Genomic DNA, 10,215 nt, shown 5'->3' with positions numbered 1-10,215 from the left:
AGTATTCTTCTGTTACAAAAAGAAAAATAGACCCGTTCACTAGTCTCACAAACAAGAGATATTCAGCTTTAAAACATTAATGTCCTATGAAACAAAACTGGAAGAACTTGTCCCCCCTTTTTTAAGGCAGGATTTTTGTAAACGTTCACTTTTTTACTGTCTCATAAACACAGTATTTTTAACAGTTAGAACTGAACCAAGGTCACCATTTAACCTACAGTATATTTGTGCAATAATAATAAATAATAATAAAATAATAATAAATAATAAGTGCAAATGCAAATACATTCTTCTTAACCAAAATAAGCAATTTCAGCTGGAGAACAAAACAAATGTAAACAATTCCGCATTCTTAGTGCATATTGACAGATTACTAAGTATATCCTCCAGTGTTCTTCTTTGGGAGGTTTTTCTTTTAAAAAAAACTAACTCTCTCTCTCTCTGTCTCTCTCTCTCGTGCAATATGACAACCCTAGTCGTCTATCTGTACAGTATAGTACAGTGGATTGTGTACATAGCCTTTATTTATGTAAACCAGCTCCTTCCCTTCTTGTGATTTTTTTTTTCTTTCTAAAAGTGTATTATTATTATTTTATTTATTTTATTCATTAAATTTTTTATTTTATTTTTTCCTTTCCTAACACCAGGGGAGCCACCCCTCCTAAATTTCGTTGTTTGGTACCTGTACTGTAGCAATGACAATAAAGTCCATTCTCTCTCTCTCTCTCTCTCTCTCTCTCTCTCTCTCTCTCTCTCTCTCTCTCTCTCTCTCACACACACACACACACACACACACACACACGCCACGCCCCCTCCCTCCCCCCTCCTCCCTCCCTCCACACGGGAACACCCTGGTTGGCTGCTGTGCCGCATTTCGTCGAAATATTTCCAGACCGGAGAGCGAATTTCGTCGTCGTTATCCCTGCTACTCGCCATGACTTGACCTGCAGTGTGCAGCGCTCTTTAACTTTGTAACTCGGAAATGGTGACAGTCACGCAGAATGTGCCATTTCAAAATAAAGGTGTATCTTTAAGATGACGATATAGATCGATGTTTTTACATTGCGTCGATGTAACCAGATCGTTAGTCAATTAATCGATGTGAATCGATGTATCGTTACACCCCTAGTCATGAGTAATGAGTAGTTCTTACCTGTTTCTCAGTCCTTCCTGCTGCAGCTGAGACTGTATCATGACCTTTATGTTCATCCATGGAACACAGATAACAGATACACTGCTGATCAGTACGGCAGAAAACCTCCAGAACTTTGTCATGACGAGAGCAGATCTTCTCCTGCAGTTGTGTGGAGGCTTTGACCAGCTTGTGCTTCTTAAAGGCAGGAGATTCATAGTGAGGCTGGAGGTGAGTCTCACAGTAAGAGGCCATGCACACCAGACAGGACATGAGGGCTTTCTGCTTTCTCCCAGTGCAGACATCACACGCCACATCTCCAGGTCCAGCATAACAGTGAGCAGGAGGAGCAGGAGGAGCATTTTGGAGTCCCATCTTCTTCAGATTCTCCACTAATTCAGCCAGCAGAGTGTTTTTCTGTAGAAGAGGCCTTGGGATGAAAGTCTGTCTGCACTGGGGGCAGCTGTAGACCCCCCTCTGATCATCCTGGTCCCAGTAGCCCTTAATACAGCCCATACAGTAGTTGTGTCCACAGGGAATAGTCACCGGAACCGTCAGTAGATCCAGACAGATCGGACAACTGAAGGAGTCCAAACTCTCTGCCATTTTGCTGCACACACTACCAGACTGAGCAGTGAGTCAGTTTTATTTCTGTGTTTGTGTCTGTGGGTGGGAACACTTCCTGGTCCTGTACTTGTAGGGGGTGTGGTGTTGGACAGAGGCCAGGAGGAGAGAGGTTGTGATTGGAGCAGACCACACTGAGGTGGGTGTGTGAGAGTCATTTAGACGACACTAGGGCCAGACTGGCAAGGTGTCAGAGATAAGTTTCGTTTCTCTAGAAGTGTTTATGGGCGGGACTACTTCCTGGAAATGTCTGTGTGTCTACGTATGTGTGTGTGTGTGTGTGTGTGTGTGTGTGTGTGTGTGTGTGTGTGTGTGTGTGTGTGTGTGTGTGTGTGTAGGTAGGTACATGAAGTAGGTACATGAAATGTAGGTACATGAAAGTACATATTACATACAAGGTCAACTAACAGGATAAAAACCCAAGAAAGCCACTGGCTTATTTCAATTGGGGTCCTTGATTCTCAATTAATCGTTACATGTAAGACAGACAAAAAAAAACTAGTACTATCTACAAGATAATACAGACAAATAACTATTACTATCTACAAGATAAACATACATCCATCATGGGAAGAACAATACAACAAAACATAAGGTATGTACAGCGGGTAGGACAGGTGGGGACATACACCACCGGTGGGGGCGGGGGACAAAACACAAAGTATGTACAGTGGGTAGTTCGGGTCTTTTAATCTGATTTTTGATTTAGAGGGTCCAGTTACGGATTGCAGCCTCCTGTAAATGTTTTTTGAGAGTGGTTAATCCTACATTAACCCTGACCATAACCCTACATTAACCCTGATCTAACCCTACATTAACCCTGACCCTAACCCTACATTAACCCTGATCTAACCCTACATTAACCCTGACCCTAAACCTACATTAACCCTGACCCTAACCCTACATTAACCCTGATCTAACTCTACATTAACCCTGGCCCTAACCCCACATTAACCCTGATCTAACCCGACATTAACCGTGACCTAACCCTACATTAACCCTGACCCTAACCCTACATTAACCCTGACCCTAACCATACATTAACCCTGATCTAACCCTACATTAACCCTGACCCTAACCCTACATTAACCCTGACCCTAACCCTACATTAACCTTGATCTAACTCTACATTAACCCTGGCCCTAACCCCACATTAACCCTGATCTAACCCTACATTAACCCTGATCTAACCCTACATTAACCCTGACCCTAACCCTACATTAACCCTGATCTAACCCTACATTAACCCTGATCTAACCCTACATTAACCCTGACCCTAACCCTACATTAACCCTGATCTAACCCTACATTAACCCTGGCCCTAACCCCACATTAACCCTGATCTAACCCTACATTAACCCTGACTTAACCCTACATTAACCCTGATCTAACCCTACATTAACCCTGATCTAACCCTACATTAACCCTGATCTAACCCTACATTAACCCTGATCTAACCCTACATTAACCCTGACCCTAACCCTACATTAACCCTGATCTAACCCTACATTAACCCTGATCTAACCCTACATTAACCCTGACCCTAACCCTACATTAACCCTGATCTAACCCTACATTAACCCTGATCTAACCCTACATTAACCCCGACCCTAACCCTACATTAACCCTGATCTTACCCTACATTAACCCTGATATAACCCTACATTAACCCTGATCTAACCCGACATTAACCCTGATCTAACCCTACATTAACCCTAACCTTAACCCTACATTAACCCTGACCCTAACCCTACATTAACCCTGACCCTAACCCTACATTAACCCTGATCTAACCCTACATTAACCCTGATCTAACCCTACATTAACCCTGACCCTAACCCTACATTAACCCTGACCCTAACCCTACATTAACCCTGATCTAACCCTACATTAACCCTGACTTTAACCCTACATTTGTCACGCCCTCTACCTCTAGATAATGGGCAGTGCCTCTCTCTCTCTTTTCCCTCTCTCCCTCTCTCTCTCTCTCCCTCTAATTGGCAGCAAGTTTTTTTTTTCTTTCCTAACACCAGGGGAGCCACCCCTCCTAAATGTCGTTGTTTGGTACCTGTACTGTAGCAATGACAATAAAGACCATTCATTCATTCATTCATTCATTCATAAAGACCCGGTCCAGCCTTCACTTCACTGCCAGATCGTAGCTTCAGTTCCACTGTTGTAACCCTACATTAACCCTGACCCTAACCCTACATTAACCCTGACCCTAACCCTACATTAACCCTGACCCTAACCAGAACCCTGACCATAAGCTGTTTAAATCTCTATTCCAAAGGCGTGATGTCAGAGTCAGGCCCTCCCAATCATCCCACTAAGCATCCAGCCTCACCAAGCATCCCACTAAGCATCCAGCCTCACCAAGCATCCCACTAAGCATCCAGCCTCACCAAGCATCCCACTAAGCATCCAGCCTCACCCATTCTCCTCCGTAAGGACGACCTGAGAAAATGTGAGGATATCGGGGCGGCTGTGGCTCAGGAGGTAGATCTGGCATCTAATGTTCGGCTGTACGATCTCCGACTGGCCACGTGTCGAGGGGTCCTTGGGCAAGACACTGAACCCCAAATTGCTCCCAGTGAGTGGGCTGGCGCTCACTTGCCACCATTGGTGTGTGAATGTGTGTGTGAATGTGTGAATGAGAGGCCATTGTAAAGCGCTTTGGAATAAGATGCTATATATAAGTGCGGTCCATTAGGATATGTCTACATGCAACATGAGGACACAGAGATGTGTACAGTTGTGTTCTAGCTGTATGTACAGACCAACTGAAGCAAGCTATTAAGACAGCAGGTGTAGAGTGAGAGGAGAACAGAGTGAGTGAGTGTGTCTCTGGATACTTTTCATTGCAGACAGACACAGAGACTAGGGTAATAATAATAATAATAATATTTATTAAAAGGGGTTAGGCAAAGAATGGTCGTAGGGCAAGCGGGGGTCAGGCAGGAGGAGTAGTCGTTAGGCAGGCAGGGGCTTAGGCAGGAGGAGTAGTCGTTAGGCAGGCAGGAGGGTAGGCAGGGCAGGCAGGAGTGGACTGGTGGAGGAGAGAAAACAAACAACGGTGAAAAAATAATAAAACGACTGGGAAAAAATAAACAAGTAATTTCGGATCTATACACACTGGAGACAAACGAGGGAGCGAGACGACGAACCACGGGGGATCAGATTGATCAAGCATCAGACGGCAGGTTGTGGGGCCTTTTATGCAGGTCTCTCCTCCTTAGATTGTAAACACCTGCTGGAGCCGGCGCAGCTGTCTCAGATTGGGCCTGATTGGTCTCAACGAGCGGTGCCGAGGTGGAAACGAGTGGAGCCGAAGCGGGATCCACAACAATGTCTCTCTACCACCACCACCTCCATGATGTCTCTACCACCACCACCACCACCTCCATGATGTCTCTACCACCACCTCCATGATGTCTCTACCACCACCTCCATGATGTCTCTACCACCACCACCTCCATGATGTCTCTACCACCACCTCCATGATGTCTCTACCACCACCTCCATGATGTCTCTACCACCACCTCCATGATGTCTCTACCACCACCTCCATGATGTCTCTCTACCTCCACCTCCATGATGTCTCTACCACCACCTCCATGATGTCTCTCTACCACCACCACCTCCATGATGTCTCTCTACCACCACCACCTCCATGATGTCTCTACCACCACCTCCATGATGTCTCTACCACCACCTCCATGATGTCTCTCTACCACCACCTCCATGATGTCTCTCTACCACCTCCATGATGTCTCTCTACCACCACCTCCATGATGTCTCTCTACCACCTCCATGATGTCTCTCTACCACCACCTCCATGATGTCTCTCTACCACCACCTCCATGATGTCTCTCTACCACCACCTCCATGATGTCTCTCTACCACCACCTCCATGATGTCTCTACCACCACCTCCATGATGTCTCTACCACCACCTCCATGATGTCTCTCTACCACCACCTCCATGATGTCTCTCTACCACCACCTCCATGATGTCTCTCTGCCACCACCTCCATGATGTCTCTCTACCACCACCTCCATGATGTCTCTCTACCACCTCCATGATGTCTCTACCACCACCTCCATGATGTCTCTACCACCACCTCCATGATGTCTCTACCACCACCTCCATGATGTCTCTCTACCACCACCTCCATGATGTCTCTGCCACCACCTCCATGATGTCTCTCTGCCACCACCACCTCCACGATGTCTCTCTACCACCACCTCCATGATGTCTCTCTACCACCACCTCCATGATGTCTCTACCACCACCTCCATGATGTCTCTACCTCCACCTCCATGATGTCTCTACCACCACCTCCATGATGTCTCTCTACCACCACCTCCATGATGTCTCTACCACCACCTCCATGATGTCTCTCTACCACCTCCATGATGTCTCTACCACCACCTCCATGATGTCTCTACCACCACCTCCATGATGTCTCTACCACCACCTCCATGATGTCTCTCTACTACCACCACCACCACCTCCATGCTGTCTCTACCACCATCGCCTCCATGACGTCTCTACCATCCCTTTGTTCATTCTTGCGTTCTTCATTCTTGCCTCCTAAAGTCCAACCCCTCATCCACGTCGTGACCATTGCTGTTTGAGGTGTTCCCTTTGCCGCCCGGTAGGTGAGCACCAGGGTCTTGAATCTGATGCGAGCTGCTATCAGGAGCCAGTGAAGGCTGTGACGGAGAGAAGTAACATGAGAGACTTTTGGGGAGGTTGAACACCAGACGGGCGACAGCATTCTGGATGAACTGCAGAGGTCTGATGGCAGTGGCGGGGAGCCCAGCTAGGAGTGCGTTGCAGTAATCAAGGTGGGAGATGGCCAGTGTCTGGAACAAAGTTGTGCTGCTTCCCTGGTGAGGTATGGATGTGTCCTTCTGATGTTGGAGAGGTAGAGTCTGCCGGAGCGAGCTGTCGCTGCGATGTTCTCCACGCAGGAGAAGTGGTTGTGGAGGATCACCCCTGGCTCTCTGGAAGGAGGTCACCGTACAGTTCTCTACTGTGATGGAGGAGGCGCCTGGCACCACCGCCTCTACAGGGATGCTGCAGTCGCACTACATGGTCATGGCTTTTCACTGTCCTGGTGCCCTGCTGGTGGAACGAGCTTCCCACTGCTGTCAGCACTGCAGAGTCACTCCCTGCCTTCTGCCTTGGACTGACCTTTCTCTTCAGGCTACACCTTAACTGTCCCTCCTGAAACCTCTCCATCCTCTCTACCCTCCTGTACAGTTTCTCTACTTTAAAAAAAAAAAAAAAAACGAAACTTAATTCTTCCTTCCATTCTTCCAGAGATTACGTTTCTTGCGATGACTGATGGATAGATAATTCACTTAGACAAATGTATTTGTTGTAAGTAAGTCGCTTAAAGGAGTCTGCTAAGTGCCTACAAATCTACTCTCTCCACTAACCCACGCTGTCTGTCTTCCACTAACCCACAATGTCTCTTCTCACAATGTCTCTCTTACATTTACATTTTCGGCATTGAGCAGACGCCTTTATCCAAAGTGACTTACAACAAATACATTTGACTAAGTGAATCATCTATCCACCAGTCATATCAGGAAAAAGTAATCTGTGCTCAGGCCTGGGGCCGTTGGCATTCGTCGTGCTAGTAGGGTTCTAATTTGAATAAGAATTTTTAAATAAAGTAAAATAATAATACTATTTGTATAAAATAATAATACTATTTGGGAGGGGGGGCTCCCCTGGTGCTAGGAAAAAAAAATACTAAAAACAAGAAGGGAAAAGAGCTGATTTACATAAATAAAGGCTATGTACACTATCCACTATACTATACTGTACAAATAAAACACTGTGCTGTACTCTATGCTATGCTATAAATATCCTAACATTTCCTATCTCTGAACCTTATGTACCCTAGGGTTGTCATATTGCACATAGTGTTATTGCACATTCATTTAAAGTGTCGCAGTTTGCAGGTTTGAAATGTACACAGTTGTGTTTCAGTATTACACTTGATTACAATCTAGCTGGCAAACGGGGCACTGGTATTGTACGTCACAGTTGAATATACAAAGGATAAATGTTATATTTTCTCCCTAACCTTTTATATTTTAAATAAATTAACCTCGTGAACAGCCTCTCGATCCCTGCGTGCAAATCAAAAACACTCCACGAATTTGCAGCATCTTCAAGTTGAAATTGAAGTCTGTTGGTGACGGTTGCTATGGCAATATTCTGCTGGTCCCAGGGATACACCTCGGTCATTACTGTGTTTTAATATGTTCAAGGCAAGGGACTCAGTGGTACAAAGTCCGTAAGCATTTTATTAAGGCAGTGGAACCTAAATGTTGGTTTAGGGGATAGAACCTCACTTGTGTGGGGGGATGAATGAATGGTCTTTATTGTCATTAATATAGTACAGGTACCAAACAACGACATTTGGGAGGGGTGGCTCCCCTGGTGCTAGGAAAGAAAAAAAAACTAAAAACAAGAAGGGAAAGGAGCTGGTTTACATAAATAAAGGCTATGTACACTATCCACTATACTATACTGTACAGATAAAACACTGTGCTGTACTCTATGCTATGCTATACCTATTCTAACATTTCCTATTTCTCTGCAACCTTATGTACCCGAGGGTTGTCATATTGCACATAGTGTTATTGCACATTCATTTAAAGTGTCGCAGTTTGCAGGTTTGAAATGTTCACAGTTGTGTTTCAGTATTGCACTTGATTTCAATCAATGCTTAAGGACTTGATTTCAAAGTCCTTAAGCATTTTATTAAGGCAGTGGAACCTAAATGTTGGTTTAGGGGATAGAACCTCACTTGTGTGGGTGGATTAAGATGGTGTTATTAAATGTTTTATCTATTTATTTCTCTTTTATTGTATTTTATCTTTACCTTCTTTTCACTGTTTTATCTACTTCCCCTGCTTTTATGTTCATTTTATGCTTGTCTTTATCCCTGTTGTAAAGCACTTTGAGCTGCATTTCTTGTGTGAACGGTGCTATATAAATAAAGCTTTACTTATTTACTTACTAATATGAGGTTCTTATGTCATTACTGTGTTTAATATGGGGTTCTTATCTTTCTGTTACCATTACTGTCTGTTAATAAACAAACGTTTTTCTTAATTAAATTAATTTGTGTTGCTATGTGGGGAAAACGCAGACAGGAGTGTGAGACCTATAGGCTTACCTTTGGGTAATGTCTTTCTTTAGATGAGATTAGGTTAGATGATGTTAGGTTGGATTAGATACATTTTTATTGCCATTGCAGAGTACAAGTACCAGACAATGAAACACACACCTTGAATATTTAATTAATTCATTCTCTCTCACTTTTTCTCTCTTGGGTTCTCTCTCTATGAACATGCCTTGCGTCACAATTTTCCTTCCTTTTTACCTGAAGTGTCCAATGGGGTGGCAGATGTACTCTAGGAGCTAGTAGCCACAAGAACAACACCACTGCATTCCAGTAGGTGGCGCTGTCACACAACATGCCGTTGCTCATTGTCGTCCAAACCAGGCAGAACTGAACTGATGAATTGTCAACCAAATGTTTGATCTGGGCAGAAAGGAAGCCTCTATGATAAGAATGGCCAGCAGAGAGAGCACTTATCACTGTACGTGTTAGTCAATTGACCTGTTAGACAACCTGTGATAATTTCACACCAAGCCAGTTAAAGTAGCCTACATTTGACCTGTGGTGCCACTTTGGTGACTTTGCCTCATCTCTTAGATTAGATTAGATGTATTGTCCCCAGGGGGAAATTCATTTTCACACCACTGTACAGTATCCAACACTGTATAACACAGACAACAAACTACAGTACACATGACAGATACACAAGTACACTAGTAGTACTAGTTTTTTGTCTGTCTTACATGTAACGATTAATTGAGTATCAAGGACCCCAATTGAAATAAGCCAGTGGCTTTCTTGGGTTTTTATCCTGTTAGTTGACCTTGTATGTAATATTTACTTTCATGTACCTACTTCTGCAAATCTTCTAATAAAGTTTTCAATCAATCAATTCAATCAATCAAAAACACACACTCAGCGTGGTCTATTATTTAAGGCAACAATGACTGCGGGGATCAGGCTTTTGCCAAAGCGAGGCTTTTACACCTTCCTATGTCTTATGTAAGAGGACGTCTGCCATGTCCACGTCACGTTTTTTCCCCCACAATGCATTTATGCACAGTGACGGTGGGTTACGAGACTATTGTGAGTGACAGGGGAGACTGGAGGAGCATGAGAGGAGCAGCACGTCCGTGCCAGAGCCATGCCACAGCTGCCCCTGGATCTGCCTGCATCACTGCCCAGGTCGGGTGCACTTAGGAGGGGCTTTGATTGATTTATTGTGGTGGAGGCATTCCGTCCCCATGCCAGCTGCGGGGCATGCACACAATGGGGAGATTGTTCTTAGCCTGACAACCCAAACAAC

The 10,215-nt window shown here is 44.6% G+C and overlaps 1 protein-coding gene across 1 annotated transcript in view; it reads right to left on the bottom strand.

The window, feature by feature from the left end:
* LOC308173791 (tripartite motif-containing protein 16-like) overlaps positions 1-1,738 on the bottom strand; it is a gene marked incomplete at both ends in the record, with an annotated part of 7,940 nt that extends 6,202 nt beyond the window's left edge. Inside the window, one exon of the mRNA XM_080548846.1 lies at positions 1,154-1,738. Coding sequence (XP_080404972.1) covers positions 1,154-1,738 — 585 coding nt within the window. The remainder of the gene's footprint in view (positions 1-1,153) is intronic.
* Positions 1,739-10,215: the final 8,477 nt, after the last annotated feature.

This window comes from Nansenia antarctica (assembly GCF_963989245.1).
Source record: "Nansenia antarctica genome assembly, chromosome: 1".
NCBI classification, from domain to species: domain Eukaryota; kingdom Metazoa; phylum Chordata; class Actinopteri; order Argentiniformes; family Microstomatidae; genus Nansenia; species Nansenia antarctica.
This window is presented reverse-complemented; position numbering and strand designations above follow the sequence as displayed.